Below are 22,860 nucleotides of genomic sequence, written 5' to 3' on the forward strand. Positions count from 1 at the left end.
GCTCACTCGGTATAATTGTGTTTAGCTACACAACTTGTTTCTCCAACGTGCAATGTACTAGAGGCAGCATTAGCAAACACTGGATGTCCTCACTGAAGCAGACACAAAGGGACATTTATGCAATAAGGACTGGACCAGTTTTATGGCTTCTGGTTTCTCTAGGAAAGAGTTTTGCCCCACATACAGTAAATGGCACGAGTAGCAGATACCCAAATCCAGGCTTGTTAGTCTCTCGCTGGGAGATATGATTCTTTCCATTGCAACCAAAGAAAACATCAACCTCTGTCAATATTAGAATAAGATAAGGCTGATATCATGTGCCAAGCTCAGCATGTCTGTGAGAAGAGTGAGCACTCATATTATAAACTTCTATTATTTGTGTCTCCAGTTGCTTATGGGCAAGTTACACAAAGCAGTTGTGGAGCACACAGAAAATCATATGTACAACATAATTCTATACAGGCATAGACCCCAAGTACTGTGCTCACATCTGCCATATACACACAATAGGCATTGTAGGGCACATAATGACACTGTGTGAACTGCTACATGTGGCTGACTGGGCTCACTTGCTAACACTGGGCAAATTGAATAACCCATAGCTTCAGTATAGCAATGTGGCTACTGCAGAGTGAATAATGATGCTGCTTCACGAGGCCAAAACTGCCACTGAGTGAATGAGCCCCATAATGTTAAATAGAACAGCTCCAGCTAGAAGTGGAAACACAGCTGTGGGATTATCTTGGTTCTACTATCTGCTTTGCTGTTCCAGTATCATTCTAGTAAGACCTGCTGGAATAGTAGAGCCATATTGTTCATTTAAAGTTAGCCATCCAATTCCTGGAATCAAATCAGGTTTCATATGAACACAAACTCCATATTGGAAGGTGATCAGTAAGCCTCCCGATGGTGCCAAACTGCCAGTGTATTTTATGCTTGAAAAGGGAAATCGGCCTCATGTTCAGGGTCTTTGCTACTTCTGTATACAAATATAATGTATCCCAGGAATTTTGTTTCAAAGGAACGTGAACTTTGTTTTGGGGGGGGGGGGTTTGATGAATATACAGAAATGCAAATAAAACTGTAAAGGGAAACTTCCAAAGTTGTTTGTAGTGTTTCTTTCATGATTGTGCCACTGTGTTGCTTTTAAAGGAGAAGTAAACCCTGTATACAAGAGGAAAGAAAGGCAGCACGCCGGTAAAAAAAGAAGTTGGTTTATTGCAACAGGTCACCTACCTTCTTTTTTACCAGAGTGCCGCCTTTCTATCCTCTAGCATATCAAATTACAGTGGGAATGCTGGTGGCTGAGCACCGGGCACACCAAAATGGAGCTGCACTAATTTAAACACACAGGGGGTAAGTCTGGAGCGGCCATGCCTTATTTCTAGTTTATATAGTTTAGTATATTTGTTTGAGTTGAGCCATATACACTTTTACAGAGTTGGTTCGAGAACTCAGACTTCACTACTGTATATATCGTCCATGGTAACCAAAATATCCATTTTAGAATGGAGCTTCAACCCACATCTTTTTTTACTAGTGATAAACAGTTTGGGTTGTGATGCAGTTAGTTCCTCGTTTATTTATTTTTTCGTTCCGGATTGCCCTCGCTGACTTGTAATTCTAAAATGCTTTCTTCCTCTGTCCTACTAACTGCCTTATTTCTGAGCCGCATGTGGTGGTCCCAACACTTGCATTTCTTAAAGGGAAATCATGAAGAACTTTGTGAATGATTTAATACTTCACATGCCAACCATTTCTGTAATTTGTTTTTAGTTGTCCCAATCTACCCACTGAAGTATTGTTTTTTACAGTGCTACAATTTGCATTGCTGAAATAAACACATGCTGCAAAATGTTTATGAAAACGTATCACCCTTTCAAATTTATTAACAGAATAAACCTTCAGTAACAAAGACAGAAAAATATTAAGATCCTCCCTATAATATTTGCACATGAGTGGCACACCAGTAAGAGGGACGTGTGCTTTGTGAGATATTAGTTTAGACTTTACACCTTCCTCCCCCAACTGAAACTCAGCTGAGCACTGAAGAGTCTACAGTCCTCTACATCCCTGAGGTTACCCGAATATACATTTATATGTACTATTCACCACTTATAAATAGAAATGTGACATCTGTGTTACATGTCTGTAGCTTCCCACAATGCTCTGCACCATAACTTAAAGGAAGACTGGCAGGAGGACTGACAATGAACTAAGTATCCTCCTTGATCACATAAAAGAGAGGTATTTAATTAGCTGAGTGGAAGTCATTTTGATCAGGTTGGTCTTAATGGCTGTTGCATCATAATCAAGCAAATTGACAAATGCTTGTAGCGTGCAACGTCTATGGAAGATCAGTGTTGACTAAACTGTGCAGGTGTGAGTAGAGCTGGACCTCTGAAACATAAGCCAATGATAATACAGATATATTGTGAAATATGTTGAGAGCAAGAAGCATGCAACAGTGCAATGATACAATGAGTCCAAATAACTGCAATATGTGTCCAGTCAAGCTCTGGCCTTGTCATCTGCTGAGGTCTCTCTCGATCCGGTTCCCCAGAGCCTTCTCTTCTGGCTTCAAACTACTGAAAAAGGCATGTTCAAGGGCTTCCTTTAGTGTGATGCGCAGAGCGGGCCTACATTCCAGCATCCTGCTCAGCAAGTCAAATAGCTGCGTGTGCTCTGGAGAATCACCGCTCTTGTAACTCTAACAGGAATCCAAACATGAAACAAGTGTTAGATTGGGAATGGAAACACTAAGGAGGGATGAGAGGGAAAACAATGCAGTAACTTACCATAAGTTGGTGACAGTTTTTGCTAACGTATCGCCCATCTGAAGAATTCTCATCCCAGATCAAGGAGCCATTGTGGAAATACTTTTGTTTCCTGATGATAATAAAACCAACCAGAAATCAAATGTATTTTCCATGTTTTTAGCCAAATCAGCAGCTACAGCACCGACACCCAACCCAGCTATCATTATTCCACACTTTTATGTTTCTCTTCTGTACTCCATAAAAACAACTCCCTCATCTTAAAGAGTTAACGTTTAGTATGTTATAGAATGGCTACATTCTACGCAACGTTTCAATTATTCATTTAATTATTTGCCTTTGTCTGACTGAAATGGGGGGTCACCGACCCCATTTAATAAACAAATGTTCTCTGTAAGGTTACAAATTTGCTTTTGGTGCTTTTTATTACTCATCTTTCTATCCAGGGCTTCTCCTATTCATATTCTAGTCTCTCATTCAAATTAATGCATGGGTTCTAGGGTAATTTGAGCCCTAGCAACCAGATTGTTGAAATTGCAAACTGCAGAGCGGCTGAATAAAAAGCTAAATAACAAAAAACAAGTAAATGAAAACCAATTGCAAATTCTCTCAGAATATCACTCTACATCAGTGATCCCAACCAGTAGCTCGTGAGCAACATGTTGCTCTCCGACCCCTTGGATGTTGCTCCCAGTGGCCTCAAAGCAGGTGCTTATTTTTGAATTCCTGGCTTGGAGACAAGTTCTTGTTGCATAAAAACCAGGTAGACTGCCAGTCTTCATGGAGGCTACTAAATGGTCAATCACAGCCCTTATTTGGTACCTCAAGGGACATTTTTCATGCTTGTGTGTGCTCCTTTTACATCGGAATGTTGCTCACAGGTAGAAAAGGTTAGGGACCCCTGCTCTACATCATACTAAAAGTAGTTTAAAAGGTGAACAACCCCTCTAAATACACTAAACATAAACAATGTAGCATTAAAAAGTGTTTTTGTGTTCTATATCCCCCCTCAAGTGCAGTGGACTGAGCAGGACACTGGCATATGGCCGACATTTGTTTACTGGGAGAGCTGCAGCAGTTTACTATTTTAAAGTGACACTAAAAAACTACTCTTCAAAATACTAATGTACATTACAAGTTGCCTATAGGTCATGTTGAGCACCAGCACCAAGGGTCTTCAAGTAATGAAATCTATCAGCCTCTCATAGAGGCATTGGGCAAATACTTTCATGGCAAAATGACAAACAACGTGCAGAGACAATGTTATGATAGATGTAAAAAAAGGCTTAAATGATGGTGTTTGTGTCTCTTCAAAAGATCCCCATGAATGCGCAGTGCAAATGTGTTTAGTATTAAATGGTTTATTCAGGATAATTCGTTTCCTAACCTTTCTCCAAAATATAGATAAATAACGTGTGAGATTGCTCCACCTGTAACACAGGACTCCTCATATGAAAGAGAAGCTATCCTCAAGATATGCCATTTAATATCATTACAAACACCAAAAGACGTGGCAAAAAACGACTTTCCTCACCTAGTTTTATACACCATGCGGCGTGGCAGTGGTCCAAGGATCCTCTCCATCATTACTAAATGCTCCCGGTTATCATGGGTCTGCCAAAAAAACAAACAGCACAGTCATTGAACCTTTTACCTGCACTTGTGGGGTTCCTGGGAAGCAGATCCAAGGAGAGTAAGATAAACAGGACACACACATGGCTGTACCTTGAACCTATTAGCCTGATTAGAAGAGCTGACCTTTAAATCAATGTGTTATCTCAACAGTATAAAGGATCGATATGTACCTCGTTCATGCTGTTTTGGCGGGGCTAAATATGCTCCAACTGTAAGATGGACATGAGGATCTTAGTTCCAGTGGATCAAACACAGACACGAATACTGTAGCTGAATAAATGTATATAATGTGTCACATGCAGGTATGTCATTCTGCACTGCCACTCACCCTGCCTCCAGCTCCAGCCATGTATAACCACAGCACAAATAGAACACAAACAGCCATGACTGATGTGAAATATCCCACGACTGGAACCACAGGACTGTTATCAGCTTGAATGTACTCGAACCCTCTAAGGATAAGGACACACGGGCAGATTCGTCGCCGGGTTACAAATCGCCTCTTTGGGCGACAATCTCCCCGAACTGCCTTCACGCGGCTATAATAAAAAATCGCCAGCAGGGTGGCATTAGCGCCGCTTCGTTTTCCAAAGTCGCCTCACAAGGAAACGTCTGGCAACTTATTATAGTCGTGTCAAGGCAGTTCGGGGAAATTGTCGCCCAAAGAGGCGATTTGTAGCCGGGCGACTAATCTCCCCGAATCTGCCACGGTGTCCTTACCCTAAGCCTGAAGCCTGACACCTTAAAGTGGTTTCCTGAGGCTCTTTATCTCTTTAACTTGGTCAGTGTACAACTGCAGACGTACATGCTCATAACATACTACATTGAGAATGCCAATGAATTACCATCGGCAGACCAGAGCCCACTGATCATTTGCCACCAACCATTGCCACCAACCAAGCGGATATACTTCAAGAACACTACAACTCAAAGATAAGCCACTATTTTCTGTGGGCACCTGTAAAGAAGCATGCAAGGCACTGTGGGAAATGGGTGAAAAGGGAGGAGAACGCCATCAGCATACAGGAAAGTCTGAATTTTAATGTGCACCATTAGCCTGAGGAAACTTCTCAGACACAGAAGAAGAACATACAAACTTTACCCTTAAAGCATCCTTGGTTGGACTCAAAGCCAGGAGCTCAGCACTGTAAAAGCCTGCTTTACACTACAGTATGCAACATTACTGGTCACTATATTAAAGCTGCTGGTGCTTGTAAATCTGGGGCTCTCATTGCTGTATTACTACAACTGGAAATGTAGTGGCATTTTTTTATTATAAAAGACCAGGTTCATTTTTACACAGGAGCGGATTAAAATTACCTGGAAAAGGGTGAATCCAGTGTAGTACTCAAATAGGATGCAGCCCAAGCTCCACACATCACATGGCTGGGACCAGCCCAGTTCTGGGAAAGGAAAACAAAGAACAACAATGACAACAGGAAACATCTATATAGATTTTTCAGGCTTCCTGTGCATTGCCTATATCTGACCAATAAATCTAATAAAAAAAAAAAAAAAGAAGCAGGATTTAGATTCGGCCGAATCCTTCTGCCTAGCCGAAACCTAATTAGCATATGCAAGTAAGGGGCAGAGAGGGAAATCATGTGACTGTCACAAAACAAGGAAGTAAAACATTACCCCCCTTCCCACCCCTAATTTGCATATGCAAATTAGGATTCGGATTGGTAGTCAGCCGAATCTTTCGCAAAGGATTCAGGGGTTTGGCCAAATCCAAAATGGAGGATTCGGTGCATCCCTAAAAAAAAAAAATCCACCAAAGCTTAGCGAAAGCGAAACTAATTGCAATATTTTTAATAGTTATGTGAGATTTAAATGTTTTAATGAGCTTCCTCAACTGAAAAATATTAGCAGCTAAAAGAATTGCAATTCATAGAATACAATGGAAACTCAAAATTCGACCAAACGAAATGTATTAATAAAATCAAATTCTTTAAACTCGGAATAATAGAATCAAAATGAATCACAGGACGTCTACCATTGACTTAGACAGCAATTTGGCAAGTTTTAGGTGGCGATTAGTCGAATTTGAGTTCTTAAAGGGCCAGAGTATGATAAATCTCAAAAATCGAATTTGATTCTTTTTAAAAAAACTCAAATCAAATTTGAATAACTCCCTAGTCAAATTCGACCATTGGTAAATCTGACCCTTATTATTTAGTGGCACAGTCCCTATAATTTGACATTTGGATATGGATATTTGTCCATGTTTAGCTTTATTTTGCTCTAAACAATTCCGGTAAATGTGAAGCCCTTCATATAACCTGCACAAAACTGCATAGTAACGACTCACCAAGTATCACTTCTGGTGGACGGTAGTGGCGTGTGGCTACAATAGTGGTGTGATATTCATGGTCAAAAGTGGCACTGCCAAAGTCTACTAAACGGATAGAGGAATTTTTCACATGTTTTTCTTCACACTTCTGTAAAGAAGAGACAGATTATGGGAGGTCACTAGAACTGTGTGTACATATAATAAACATAAATGAGGTTTGGGGGGAGCATTCCAAGGCAAATTAAAATAAAGTATAAGTGCTACCATGGTGCCAAACTGCTAATAAAAGAAAAAGTATCTGATCAATGCACATTCTCAGGCCCTTTCCCATATTTTACTAATCATTCCTTACAAATGCAGATATATGATCCGTTATCTGGAAACCCATTATCCAAAAAGCCCCGAAGTATACTTCACCCAAACTAATATATAATTAATCCTTACTGGAGGCAAACCAATGTTAATGATTTTAGCAGAATTAAGGTAAGAAGAAAAGAATTATAATAAGATCCCTTATCAAGTGTTCCACATAACAAAAGAAGGTGCTAACAATTTACATGTGGTCAATTTGCATTGATTTACAGTCAGACCCTTCACCCCAAAGTAGCTTTTTACAGGGTGGTGATATCAAAAAGGGTTGTTGTGCAGGATCGCAGGTGAAGCTGCCATGTTATTGATTTCACCACCAAATCTATATATAGTGTTCTTATGCCTTAAAATATGAATTAGTTGGACATCTCTCAACTATAAAAAGCTACACCGATAATGACGGGAGAGGGAACGATTGGACTTTAACTATACATTTATCATTTAACTCGTCTCATCAAGCAGAGAGGTTCTGTCCAATGGAAAATAAGACTAATTGCTATTGGGTTTACTTTGGAGGCATTTGTGTGTTTTTTGGTCTGTATTGCCACTGAAAATCATTAAATTATTATAAACAGGCTTGTAAAATGTGCTTACACGTGCATAAGGGAGGAACTCCACGATGCGCGCTGCGTTTTCATCTGACAGTGGGATAAATGTAGTTCTTACATGCAATTCTCCTACACTTGCTGTTTCTTCACAACATCGGAAATGTTGCATGCGTTTCGTCGCATGGCAACGTGTTGGCACCAAACGCATCGTGGAGTTCCTCCCTTAATCTCCTTTTTGTGCTTAATTAAGACGAACTGCAATTAATTGCCATTGGCACAGATCAAATGGTTTGGAAACTGTGGATAACCCCATGTAAAGCAGACTCACCTTACTCTCATTGTAGCAGACGTCATATTCTGAATTCACAAAGAGAATGTTCTCAGGTTTGAGGTCAGTGTGTGTCAGCTGATTCTCATGCAAAACTGCAAAAAGGCAAGATATATTACACATTATATCATCCTACATTGCAATACCCAAGATGAGAAGTCAAGGATCTCGTATACTGGAAATCTTGCATATGCCTGTTGCTCACATATATGTCTTTATGATGGAAAACCAAATAGGAATTAAACTGGTAACTTTCTTATTGCATGCCTGGGGGGGGGGGAAGACACTAACTTAAAAGGGAACTATAGCAAAAATGAAAAATTAATATTAGCTTCAGCATACTGAAATAAGAAACTTTCTATATACATTCAAATAAAATGAAATAATCAAGTTTATCTTCACTATTCCAGGAGTTGGGTGTCAAAGGTTTATTGACAGATAAATCCCATATATCTTTATAGGGGGGCTCATTTTGCCTAGAGGATGTATTAGAGCTCACTCTATTATAATCCCCAAACATCATGTCTCTCTATATGCAGGATTTGTGCAAAAGTTAGTTATTTTGGTTTATCCTTCAACATATGATTTTCTAATGAGTACAACCCTAGTTTGCATGAGTCCATTTTTACATGAACAGAATAGAGCTCTTTGATGAACTTACACTTTAATGCGTGGCACAACTGGAAGGCCATGTGCCGGATATGGGTCAGAGGATACGGTAAGAAATTATTCTCTTTCTGAAACTCAAAAGTGCTTTTCCCCAGCAGCTCAAAGGCAATGCAGACATGTCCATGGAAATCAAACCAGTCCCTCATCAAGACACACATACTGCAGAGAAAAATGTTAATTCATACCTTGAAATTAGACAATACAATGCCTCCTTGACTGTTCAATAACGAACACGATATTCCTCTATTCAGCTTATACATGTAAGCAATGGAATGGATACAGCAGCCCTGTTCCCCCATTTTATGTTTATATCTCCTAACAGAAATTAGTTTATGGAGATTATAATTCAAGCAGAACTGTTTTTATCCACAAAAAGGAAGCCTTTTTTAAAACGCGCATTTTTTTTTTTCTTTATGGACTCCTGAACATGTTGAACGTTTGTGAAGTCAAAAGAAAAAAAAAAGTCAGGTAAAGGATCTATTATTCAGAAAGTGGGATCACCCTTCCTTAGTTATGATATGTATATATATATATATATATATATATATATATATATATATATATATATATATATATATATATATATATATATATATATTCAGAAATAATTGTGAATCTTATTGAAGTGCATTCTAGAAACAATATTGGCTTCATTTAATATTAGAGAGTGCAAAAAAAAAAAGCAAAATTTGCCTTTTTTTTGCATACAGTTGTGCTTTTCATAAAATTTCTGCTGCAAACCAAAAAAACTTTTGCACTAACCACTGGGTAAGGTGAGCACAAAACCTATGCAGGACTGTAAAGGACACTAGGTGGGCCTCCACTTGGGGAAGGTTTGGGCCTTATCTTCATTCCTAGGAAAAACTACATGATGTATCTAATAGAATTTACTGAACCAAAAGGACATGTCGATATCATGAAAAGTATTCTACATTCAGGAAAGCTACTTACTTTTTGTTGTCCTGATCTTGCTCTTTGATTTTCTCCAAGACATTAATTTCCAGCTGTGCTGCCTCCCGGTATTTAGTCACATTGCGGATGATCTTAAGAGCTACTCGGGAATTGCCTCTGTACAATATAAAAAGCCTTGGGGTTAATTATGCAATGTAGGGTTAAGCACTGTACAATTATAGAATGGGGGGATTGTAAAAGGCATATGTTTTGCCCTGGTGTGGTAAACCATGGCAGCCAATGAGATGTTCGGTTTTAAACAGGTGACCAAAACAAATGCTATGTACTTTGCTTGTTATTGGAGAACAGACCTGTAGCAACCTTTGCACTTTTCATTACATAACCCCATTTGACTCTAACCATTAAGAAAATTGCACTCACCTGGCAAGATCCAGACACTCCACCACTTTGCCAAAAGTCCCTATTCCTAAGTCTCCAACAATCTCATCTAAAAGACACAAAGGAAGCCACAAGCTATGAGACATATGGAACAGGGGAATAGATACCATTTATATGCAGCAAACTGACCAACTACTTCACTGTCAGAAAGACCAACAGAAACCAAGAATTAGTTGCTCTACTCCAAATAAGACGACAGTGAATCTGCTACTTTTACTTTAAATTCTGGAGCCTATTGCTTTACTTGCCAAGCACTGGGTCACCTGTATAAAAACTAAAATGTTAGAACAATTTTTTTTATTTTTAAATGGGCCTTAAACAGATATTTGACTGACAAATCTGCCACTACAAACGGTAATCTATAGAAAGTAAAAGACACAAACCATGTTAGGACTCCTTTACAACTAACTGAATTTCAGCTGTGATTTTAATCATTCAGATGAAATTTGCATTTGCCCAACTTGATAAGAATATTAGTTACATCTGACCAACCTGGATGAGAATTAAAACTGCTTATTAGACCTACAATGCAGAGCAGAAGTAAAACAGATTATCAATGTCCCAGTTACATTAAGTCAAGAATGAGGGTTGTTTCCCCTTATCAAGCAAAGACAGAAGCACACAGGGAGGCAAATTACAGGTCCATGATACATGGCCAATATTTTTTGTAAAACAGTGCAACAAAAATAGCGAAGTTGTTCCAACTATTCATATGAATTCATTTTCACAGTTAATATAGAACTTTTATAAAAGGGTTTCGATAGGAGTACTCAAATTGACGGAGGCATGAAACGCTATCTATAATTACACACAGCCTATGCTTACACTGGCATGTACATTTATTACAGCAGACATGTAACAAAACTCCATAGGCCTGAAACAATGCTAAGGTCTACACTATGGAACCTGTCAACATTAAAGAAAAAGACCAACATGGTTATTTGGCTAGGCCAAGTGTGTTAAGTATGTAACTCAATACATGACACAAATAATTTGCAGTTTTTACTTGCACATTTTCTTTCGTTACATTGGGCTGAAAATGAAATTTTGCAAAATGGATACTGGTGGCCTTTCTAACAGTGAAGGAAGGGATCACAAATAACTGCTGTCACTTTCTCCTTTTAACTCCCTCGGCTGAAATGGGATGTGTTGGTCAGTGGAAGCTGTGAGTAAAGAGGATAAAATTTTTACGAAAGTGGCTTCAGTACATCTCTCCTGGATGCGTTCTCCCGTCCTGCACACCAGGTGCCCTTCCTTATCATTCTCCACATTCTGGCTGTCCTTAGTGCTCCGCTGGCTCTTCTGCTCACCCAACCGCCCACAACAGACACAACGTGTGGTTTCCAAAGGTGGTTCAAATCAGGGAGTCAGGGATATTAACACGGCACAGGTCCAAGACGATGGTGATTGAGAGGTGTGCGGGTGAGTAAAAACATAGAACGATAGGGAATATTGCAAAGGGATATGTGCAGGTTAGAGACAGCTCAGCATAAAGGGCAGACTGAAAGCGATTTGCACGCTCGTCTAAATTATGAATTACAACCTGCAAGTCCAAGAAAATGTTTGAGGCCCTCCGGTAACGATTAAATCTGTCTCAGTAGGAAATGAGCTTTACAAGATCTACAGATGTATTATCATTGGATGAGGAGATATATATATATAGATATATATATATATATCTATATATATATATATATCTATATATATATATATATATATATATATATCTATATATATATATATCTATATATATATATATATATATATATATATATATATATATATATATATATATATATATATATATATATATATATATATATATATATATATATATGCACACTCAGGACTTATGACTTATAAGTGCGGACCCTCTCTTCTGGCTATACTACAATTTTGTACAGGCACTTCTCTGTTTAAAGGGGAACTATTGCGAAAATTAAAGTAATATTAGCTTCAGCACACTGAAATAAGAAACTTTCTAAATACAATCGATTAAAAATTCTGTACCGTTTCTGAAATTTTCAAGTTTATCTTCACTATTCCTCTCTCCGAATCAGTTTCTCTTCATTCACTCTTAAAGGAGAAGGAAAGGCTTCGTACACTTCGGGGTGCCAAATGTTAGGCAACCCCAATTGATTGTATTTACTTATCTGGAACCCCAGCCAGTGCTCCTATCAGCAGAAAACTGCAGCGGCACGGGGTTATACCAGTGAGCACGACGGAGCGAAGACGACGGAAGAGGATCACTCCATGGTGCTCACGGATATAGCCCCGGGCCAGTGCAGTTTTCTGCTGATAGGAGCACTGGCCGGGGTTTCGGGTAAGTCAATAGAATCACTTGGGAGTGCCCAACATTTGGCACCCTCAAGTGTACGAAGCCTTTCCTTCTCCTTTCATGCAGCAGTTGGGTGTCAGATGAATGATCAACTATTATTATAGTGAATATAAACTTGAATATTTCAGAAACAATGCAGAATTTTTTAATTGATTGTATTTAGAATGTTTCAGTAGGAGGAAGCTTATATTAAATTTTTATTTTCGCAATAGTTCCCCTTTAAGAAAGAGCACTAGAGTGTCTTGAGACAAAGAAACACCTGTTCTAACAGTGTCAGGCAGTTACCATTAAAATAATTTAGAGGGGCGGCATGGGTGGTTTTGTGTGCCATCAACTATATTATTAGACATGTATTTGTGATTTCTTCTGATATTAATCCATTCTTAAAACAAACTGAACCAAGACCCTAGCCAACAGGGCTATGACACACTACTGTATTTTGGAAGATAACAGAGGCAGGACATTGCAGCCTGCATCTGGGTTCTGTTCTTACCACCTTTTCTAAGGATAGGGCTCTACTGAGTAAAGACGGCGATAAATTGTGGGATACAGATTGAACATTTGTAGAACTTGAGTCATTACTGTAGTTATTAGGGAAGTTTGTAGAACCAGCACACACTGAGGTTATAATACTACAGCTCCAAAAGTAAAGGCTAAATGGAGGGTAATGCAAGGTAATAAGGAGCAGATGATTCAACTGAAACAACTAAAATAATTTAAAAATCCTGCCACCGACTAAACAGTTGTCTGATCTCTATTGGGTCTTGACCAAATACTGGTGTGGTTAGTCCAAGAACTAGGATTTGGCACAACATGGAACTGCACAAGTGAATAAAGCTCTTGTTTTACTCTTTGATAAAGAGTTGGAAATCCAGCTACTCAGTGTACTAATCTGTACAGGGACCTGGAAGTGGATATGCAAGAACCTATGTGCTGATGTTTTACAGAATATGCTATCTTTATTCTTTTTACAGTACATGGTGTAATACTGCTTAGTTTTTGATATATTGCAAGTACTCCCTCTAGGGAGCTCTAGGTACTGCCAATGATAGTTATATGTCACATGAAAAAGTACTATGTTTTTAATACTTTTTTTTTACAGTGGTATAGATGAAATTAATAAGTTTATAATTTAAATGTTTGTGTATATAAATGTATTCAGTAGTTCCTGTATATTTTTCTTCATGAACTTTGTCTTGAACCCTCCACCCTGGTACTATAAAGCTTTTTCATTTAAATGCACTTTAAATTGAATAATTGCGGTATTTCAGATGACCATGCTTTATGGAGAGCTGTTTTGGTGTTTTTAATAAAGGAGTACTTTATTTCCATGTTTGTATGGCTCCTCTATATACACACCTAGTACACAGAAGCTGTTGGCCATCACTTTCAATTATTTGCCTTTCTTCTTTACCTATTTACAGGTTTCAGATGTGAAGCACTGGCAGGCAAAAAAAAAACAAACTATTGCTCTGTAAGGCTACTATTTTATTGTCACTGTTCCATTTTATTTACATATCTTTCTAATCAGACTGTCTCCTACTCATCTTTCAGTCTCTTATTCAAACCACTGCCTTGTTGCGAACGGAAAATGGGACACTTGCAACCAGATAGCTGCTAAAATACCAAACTAAAAAGCTTTTAAATAAAAAATTTAAATATTTCTGTATCCCTTCCCTGTTGGTAAAAAAACTCAAAAAGTACTTCTGTTAAAAAAAATGACCAATTGCAAATTGTCTTAGAATACCAAAGTAAAAGTTTATTTAAATATTAACGGGTTCTTTGGTTTTGGCCCTACCAAAGTAATACATGTCAATCAAGATGTACAGTGGGGAACAATGTTGTTGCTCTATTGCCTTGAAGGTATTAAAAAGCATTCACAGTTTAAGAACACAAATCTGTTCAGCATAGAATATTCCTGAATGTTGTTTACTCACCCATATGCACATACTCACCGAGGAAGAGTAGCTACCAGACCGAGTCCGATGTTTGTGAGAGCTCTTGTGCAGAGGTTTCTCTGCTTTTGCCTTTGTGCGTTCTCTTGAGTGTGGACAAGCTGGAGACCGGGTGGAGTATGAATAGCTCTGGCTGTGGGATGAAGAACTGTGCCCTTGAGAAAATCGAACCTCACTACAGCGTGTCCTCCTTCGGCGCCCAAGAAATGTGTCCCTTTTCCAGCTGTACAAAAAGCAAAAGTCTTTCAACAAATCATTAAGATGAAGCAAATTAATTATTTTCACAATTTCTCTCTTCCCCATAAGCCATTTTATCTATTTCCCTCTTGTACGCCACCATCCAAATTGCATAATCCCAATTGCGGTCTATGGTGTAAAAGTTATTGTGTAAAGTTAAAGGAAAATGCAATCTCTCAAAAAACAACCTTTTTTCAGCATTGATGTCACTTTAAGTAGTGCCAGATACCTGTGCTTCATCAGCCAGTCAGTGAGTTCCTACCTTTAAGGCTTTTACCAAGTAAGCAGATTTAGACAGAGTAGGAAAACCCAGATTACTTTATTAAAAAAAGAAATCTGAATGAGGAACTTGGGAGTGTTTAAAAAGGGAATACAGGCCTGTATTAGAGTATAATATAACGAGAAAATTCAGGAGACCGGATCTGATGACAACAGCAGTAGGACTTTACAGGTAGCCATAATGAAAAGAACAATTGCACCTACTCTCACATCTTAATGAACATTTCGTGAAGTCCCCAATTACTGAATTTTTGTTATTTAAACAAAATGTAATATTGGGGAATGGTGAACTTAGGAAATACTGCTATATTACTACATTCATATAAGGAACAAAGTTAGGCAACACAATTTAGCACTGGTCTTTCAATCCAGCCCAATTATCTCCAAATATAGATGACCTGGAACAGAGGTGAATAATTCCAGAAGTGGAAAGCCTACCATATTTATCTCAGAAATTGAGCATTTTTTTACATTAAATTGGTTTCAAGGTTTTTCTTCTATATAAACTGTGCTATGAGTTTACTCTAGGTTCCTGTGGTCAAATTTTACATTTGGTTCCAATGTCAGAAACTACTTTTGTCAAGTCTGACAAATATGCAATAGAAAGACAATTACTTGCATTACTGTAGAATCCATGTGTGTGCATTTCTGCATATCCACAGTTGTATAGAAAGTGTAACTGGAACAGGGTATCTGCAAGCAGGGTAAAAAAACCTCTGCATGTTTAATGATGATGTGGGCCTGACAAAGGGACCTGCAATACAGTTATTACAGAATGCAAGGGTTTTCTCTGATGCAGATACCTTGTTGTGCCAGTTATTCTTTTTATACATTTTGGGGAGGGTGCCCCCTATACATCCTGTACAGTTCACACTGAATTTCAATCTTTGTATTCTTACCTTCTTGAGCGAGACCTATATGGGGAGATTCTGTGTGCACGTGGGGAGATTCTGTGTGTACGTAGTCGGCGGCCCTCGCGGTCTCTGCTTGGGGATCTCCTCCTCCTCTTCCATGTTTGGACTATATCCTCTTCTTTAGCTGACCAATTCCTTCTTCTGTGCATCTAGGTCAGAAAAAGACAAATTAGAAATTCCTAGGTACTTAAAAAGTATTAAAGAAGAAGGAAAGTTAAATCAATGGGGGTTATCACATGTTAGGCAATGGCCCAGTGGATTTTTTTTTTTTAATTCAGGTAGCTTTTATTGAACAGATTCTGAAGCATAAATTGACACATTTGATATTGTGCATCATACATTAGTCTTACATATAGAGGGATAACGGTTGTTAGATTGCAGTGCAAATTATCATCTTGACATAATCTGCACATTCATATCAGCCCACTAAGCATATGAGTGTTACAGACACTTTCCAAGATGGTGACCACCTGTGACAAGTTTGAAGTCCTGGATCATTGCTGCTATCGACAAGCTGAAACTTTAGGCTGGTGCAATAAGATCAGTATGTAAAATATACCAGTTTAACCATTCATTTTAGAGTTAAGTTCTCCTTTGAAATGTTGAACATAATACATTCTATGTATAAATATATTTATAACACGGTTATCGCTGATATATGTGGCAATACAAATAAAGGGAGTGTAAAGGATCCAAAGATGTGAAAGTAAAATACATAAAAGCAATGCGTGGGGTAAGCCAATGAAGAACAGAAATTAAGTCTGTCTGGCGTTTACAACACTGCTTTGCTTCCCACAGGTAGCAGCCCAGTGCCTCATGTGAGAAAAACCTCTGCCATCTTTCCAGCTTCCTCCTGCATAGCCCTCCTACTTCAAGCCCAGGGGTAGGGGTGTACACAATACATGGCCCTAGGGAATAGGGTTCTTCATCTGCACTGCACAGAGTATACCAAGGAGAGCCACACTGGAGGAACCCAATGGGAAGTGGGGGTTGCATGGGGGTATTAACTTAACAGGCATGATAGTGCTGGATTTAGGGTGGATGATCGCAGAATAATTTCCATGATGAAGAGAAACCCCTTCACAACAGCCAAACAAGTGAACAACACTCTCCAGAAGGTAGGCGTATCGAGCTAAATTCATAATGACCCAAAACATACAGCCAAAGTAACCCAGGAGTTTATTAAAGCAAAGAAGTGGAATATTCTGGAATGGCCAAGTCAGTCACCTGATCTGAACCCAATTGAGCATGTATTTCAGTAGCTGAAGACTAAACTTCAGACAGAAAGGCCCACAAACAAACAACAACTTGAAGCCACTGCAGTAAAGGCCTGGCAGAGCATTAAAAAGCAGGAAACCCAGAATCTGGTGATGTCCATGAGTTCAAGACTTCAGGATGTAATTGCCAGCAAAGGGTTTTCAACCAAGTATTAGAAATTAACATTTTATTTATTTTTTTTTAATTTGTCCAATTACTTTTGAGCCCCAGAAATGAAGTGATTTTTTAGTTCCTATCTTTTTGTTCAACCCACTGAATTAAAGCCAAAAGTCTGCAGTTCAACTGCATCTGAGTTGTTTCATTTAAAATTCATTGTGGTAATGTACAGAACCAAAATTAGAAAAAAAGTTGTCTCTGTCCAAATATTTATGGACATAACTGTATATACATATACCGTGCACATTTGCTTGGTTTTACATTTTCCTGGATTTTACACCATTTTTTTTTTGGTCCCCTGAAAAAAACTTAAAACTGAGGTTCTACTGTATATGTATCTGCTGGAGCGGTTTTACTTTTCTGAAATCACCTGCTCTGCCTCCCATCCAGCCTTACTTCTGCCCTCAGTGATGTCAATTCCATGTTTGCAATGATGTCAGATTCACAGCAGATAGAAAGTCAGGTAGCTTGATAAAGCAGACCTGTTAGTAAATAAAAATGCAGGTTGCAGTGTACCCAATTAGAACTATGCCTGTCTCTACCTCATCAATGTTAGATATAATTATCTTAACTTATTATTAACTATGTTACATTCAATGATTCAACAATAAAATATTTTGTCTAAGAATTGGGCAGGATTCGTATTCTAATTATGAAATGGATGTGTAAATGCAAACTAGGCTGCCATCATTAAGCAGCAGGAATGCTATAAAACAGGCCAAGCTTGTTTTAATATCCTTTTATTTTAAATTTGCCTGCTTATTGGTTGATTTTGGCTTGGGTAGGATCAGGGTGAAAATCAGGAGGGAGTTAAAAGAACATGCAGGCAGTGTCTTCAATAAAACAGCATAGAAAAGCAGGTAGCAGGAAGGAATCAGCTGTTTGGATGCAGCCCAGCACAGCAGAACTTTTTCAGTTCCAGCTTTCATTCAACCTCTGTAAATATGGGCCTTGGGCCTTTATATGGTCATGACATGCCTGTGACTTATGCTTATATTTCACAACAGGGGCTACAATATTACAAATATATAACCAATAATATGAAAGCAATATGCCTAGCCACACATGTATAGCTACCTTATGTAATGGAATGTTCTTAAAGGGGAACTCCACATAAACATAAGCTTTTTGAAAAGTAAACATAGTTTCAAGCAACTTTGCAATATACATTTAAAAAATATGCAGACTTTTCATGATTTTTAATGGTTTCTGTCAGTTCCCTAAGCCTAGCCCCCTGCTCATCTGTCTGACTACTTTGCTGAGCTGGCTGACTACTGTTACTTTGTATCAACAGCCAGCTGTCCTTAGACTGTATCCTTCAAAGCCCACAATTCCCTGCACACGTGTACAGAACACATTTTTGGACACCATCAGGAGAACACATGCTCCTGCATGCGCTCTCCTAACGAATGATGGCTGCCATGAACTCTGATCCTTGAATCTGCACCAAGGGGTAAGCAAAAAGTTAGGGGCAGGAGGGGGGGGGTCTTCTTGGCGTAAGGGAGTAGGGATTTTTTAGCTAAGGGTTGAAGTCTCCTTTAAGAAGAAGTCGGGTCAGGAGATGTGGAGCGCGCACGCAAGATAAAGCTGATGGCACATTGCCATATTGCCCTATTTCTGAGACATAGCACAACCGGAAGAAGATATTCATTATGGTATTTTTTAATAAAGCATTAAATATAGGGAACAATGTGCTGGAAGGAGGAGGTACTAGAGGGGGCTATAATGTTTTTTTAACTTACATTTTTTTAGTGTTACCGGTCCTTTAAATGAACAGTAGTATTAAAAACTGAAAGTGTTTCAAAGTAAAAAAAATATAATGTACTGTTGCTCTGCACTGGTATTACTAGCGTATTTGATATGGGGGCAGCTCTTCAAGCTGGAAAAAAGGAGAAAAGACAGGATACATAGCACATAACAGATAAAACACCATTGTATTGGACAGGGCTTATCTGTTATTTGTAATGTAACCTGTGCAAACACAGCTTTTACCAGTACATGTAACCGTATATTACATGTTAATATAATATACACTTACATATTTTGGTATTACTGTTCCTTTAATATACTAATGTATTTTCCATGTTAAGTAAACAACATACAAAGCATTTTATCACTGCCATAGATCAAAAATATTAACCACATCCTTTGGCAATTCTGAACCAAAGTCAAACTACATTTAACAAAAAAAAAAACAATTGGAAAACGTTAAACAACATATATTGATTGAACCTGGTATATAGCTGTAGAATAGCTATTGAATACAATCCCAAAATTAACTAAAGTATTGTTCTTAGAAACAGGATTACTTCTGCCATATCCTCCATCAGTGGTGTAAATATAGAGACAGCAGACTGCAGGGTTAGGTGGGGGGGGGGGGGCAGCCCGCGGGGTCTGCTGCACAAAAATCCCCCCTCACTGGCACTTGTATATGTAAAAATGCATGCTCAAGAAGGTATGGGGGTTGGAACAGGGCTGGGGGGCCCAGTGACTGCTTGTTACACCACTGTCCTTCAAAGCTTTAAAATCTGATTGGATTATTTTCAGTGCTTGTATTTAAAGTTATTAGGAGTTGGAGTCTTTGGCGCCTCCAACTACAGATACCCAAAATGGCTTCCGACTCCACAGCTCTGCTACATTATATTACTTTAAAACGCCTTTGTTTAGAGGCACTTGCCAACCATCTATGCAGAGGCGAAAACTCTGCTTTCCCACATACCACCTCCATGACCCCAGTGATGAGGATTTTTGACCAATATCTTAAGCGCCTGTACCCCCGACCAGACACCTGGTCTCCTAGCACCCCCTTGTGGGAGAACCCAAAACTCACTGGGGATAAAATACTTAGCACAAACTGTGGAGAGTGGGTAACTCAAAACTTACCAAACTCTGAAAATACAGCATCAATTACCATCCTGAATGATATTTCGATATTTGCAATTAAGTCATGCCTTTCAGGCCCAGGTCCACCCATTAGACATAAGCCAATGCACCCTTGAGCGCTACCTTACCTTAGGCAGCCTGACCTGCAAAAGGCTATCACTTGGATATACATTATCCTACTGAAATCCTCAGACTAACAATTGGACAGACTGCTCCTAAAATGGGTGACAGACATTCCAGCAGTGGATAAGGAGGCCTGGAAGGGGGTTATAGAGCAAATTCCAGAACTTACTATATCAAACAGAGACAGGCTGATACAGATTAAAGAAACAGTTCAGTTTGGAAATAAAAACTGGGTAAATAGTGAGTTTGCAATTGACCCTCAGCATTCAGCTCAGATTCAAAAGCAACAGATATGACCCATGTGCCCCCCCCCTCACGTATCTGATTGGTTATTGCCTGGTAACCAGTCAGTGTAAACCAAGAGAGCTGAAAAGCAGGAAGTAGTGTTCTGGCTAGTATATTACACATCCAGTCACTCCAGCCTTTATACATTACATTTTTGCCTAACTAACTATATTAGAAACATTTTTTATTTTGCACAGCCTATCTATTAAGCCAGTTTTTATACTGAACAATTCCTTTAAATCTTTCAACAGGGTCTACCTTACCCCACAGAGGCTGGCTAAAATTTACCTGGGCACCCTACACACTTGCTATAAATATAGGGAGAAAGTCAGAACTCTATACCCTATGTTCTGGGGTTTCCCCCTTATACAACGATACTGGGGCAAGGTATTAGATTTCATCCATACCAGGTTCGCCCTACCAAATATACGCTCCCCAGAGCTATGCCTAATGGGTTACAATGAACCTCTCATCTTCCCCAGCTGCCAGAGGTCATTTTTAATTGCAAATGTTGTATTACGCTAAAAAGGTTATATTAAAGGGGTTGTTCACCTTTGAGTTACCTTTAAGTAAGCAATTGGTTTTCATTTTTTTATAATTTGTGGTTTTTATTTGCTTATTAGATTTTATTTAGAAGCATTCCAGTTTGCAATGTCAGCAATCTGGTTGCTAGGGTCCAAATTAGCCTAGCAACCATGCATTGATTTGAATGAGAATATGGAATATTAATAGGGGAGGGTCGGAACAGAAAGACGAGTAATAAAAAGTAGCAATAACAATAAATGTGTAGCTTTACAGAGAATTTGTTTTTAGACAGGGTCAGTGATCCCCCCTTTGAAAGCTTTAAAGAGTCAGGAGAAGAATACAAATAATTCATAAACTATGACAAATCAATAATGATGAGCAACTGAAAAGTTGCTTAGAATTGGCCATTCTATAACATACTAAAAGTTTACATGAAGGTGAACCACCCCTTCAATAACATGGAAAGACACTAGACCCACTATGCTGGGCCGGTGGAAGATATTGATAAATGAAATACTCCCTCTGCAGAAGGTGGTGTATTTAGCTAGGGCAGGGATCCCCAACCTTTTGAACCCGTGAACAACATTCAGAAGTAAAAGGAGTTGGGGAGCAACATTAACATGAAAAATGTTATTGGGGTGCAAAATAAGTGCTGTGATTGGCCATTTTGCAGCCCTTATGTGGATTGTCAACCTACATTGAGGCTATTTTTGGCATTACACCTGGATTTTATGCAACCAGAACTTGTCTCCAAGTCAGGAATTTAAAAATAAGCACCTGCTTTGAGGCCACTGGGAGCAACATCCAAGGGGTTGGAGAGCAACATATTGCTCACGAGCTACTGGTTGGGGATCACTGAGCTAGAGAATAGCCGGACAAATCTCAAGATATATGGGGCCCCTGGCTAGAGCTGCCAGAAACAGCCGCCCCTCCATTATAAACAATAGCCTAGGACTGGCCTGATGTGTATTCTGAAAGTTAAATGAATGCAACCTACTTGTTAGAGCTGAATTGTAACTCTTAGAAAATTTACTGTGATCTAACGCAAGACAATTTACGCTTGTTAATTAAAAAATGTTAATAAAAACAAACTTTAAAATTAAAAAATTTTTTTTAAAAAAGCCTTTATTTTTTGGGGTTACTGTACCTTTAAATTACAGGCCCTGTTTGTTGCCAAATGAATGAGGAAGTGGAAGTGTGCAGCGGAATAGCAACAATTTCAAATAAGACAAGTGATGCTACTTTGTTGAATGTTTCTTGGAAATGAACTGCCTGTGTCTTGCGAACAGTGGCGTTCATAAAACAACATCTAAATTGGCATAAGGGTTTCTGCTAGAGGGAAATAAAGGAACGTATTTCCAAAGAAAGGTGCAAGCGCTAAGCAGGGCCCTCTCCCTCCAGCCGGCGCATTCCCAGAATGCCTAGCGGTAAGGATGAGAGGGACAGTGAATAGGGCAGCCAATGGTTCCCTGCTCCTACGCTCCGGATGGCCAGTAGTTGTGTCAGGCGGGAATATTAATGAGAAGCACTAGCACATAGCTGCATTCCTTTACCAATACATAAGACGACGTCACATAACAAATGACGTGCGCTGATAGTATAAGAAGTTTTCACACGATAGGATTATCGCCCATGTTAAACAGAGATTCCGGAGCCGGCACTGTTGTAGCGATAATGGTTACATATATCATCTATATATCATCGACCTCCCATAGAAACCCCCGCAAAGTACCCAATCCCTGCTGCCGACTACAAACTTACCACATAAGATAGACGTCCGCATGGAAAAGCTTCCAGGAAGTCGTGATGTCATAGCCACGTGACCAAGATGTGTAGCGAGGGCGTGGCGTCACGTAGGGGCGTGTCTACCACCTGACCCAGTTTAAAAACTGTCCACCGCAAAACACGACGTGACAGC

At 39.0% G+C, this 22,860-nt stretch overlaps 1 protein-coding gene across 3 annotated transcripts; it reads right to left on the reverse strand.

The window, feature by feature from the left end:
• Positions 1-1,857: 1,857 nt before the first annotated feature.
• clk3.L (CDC like kinase 3 L homeolog) lies at positions 1,858-22,860 on the reverse strand. Of its 3 annotated transcripts, NM_001099888.1 has the most exon segments (13): positions 1,858-2,710; positions 2,799-2,889; positions 4,312-4,391; positions 5,733-5,815; positions 6,724-6,853; positions 7,951-8,045; positions 8,612-8,778; positions 9,571-9,687; positions 9,952-10,018; positions 11,178-11,271; positions 14,263-14,485; positions 15,678-15,841; positions 22,704-22,724. In NM_001099888.1, coding segments are annotated over 12 exon segments (1,494 nt in total). In that variant the 5' UTR covers positions 22,704-22,724; the 3' UTR covers positions 1,858-2,527.

This window comes from Xenopus laevis, chromosome 3L (assembly GCF_017654675.1).
Source record: "Xenopus laevis strain J_2021 chromosome 3L, Xenopus_laevis_v10.1, whole genome shotgun sequence".
NCBI lineage: Eukaryota > Metazoa > Chordata > Amphibia > Anura > Pipidae > Xenopus > Xenopus laevis.

What these genes read in the sequence shown, in the direction of transcription:
- clk3.L (XM_018250544.2), bottom strand. Translation starts at nt 15,841, where the DNA reads ATGCACAGAAGAAGGAATTGGTCAGCTAAAGAAGAGGATATAGTCCAA. An exon ending in CTGGTAGCTACTCTTCCTCG is followed by an intron (nt 11,272 to 14,262) that starts GTGAGTATGTGC and finishes TTGGGTGAGCAG; the next exon opens with AAGAGCCAGCGGAGCACTAA. An exon ending in GTTGTGCCACGCATTAAAGT is followed by an intron (nt 8,046 to 8,611) that starts GTAAGTTCATCA and finishes GCCTTTTTGCAG; the next exon opens with TTTTGCATGAGAATCAGCTG.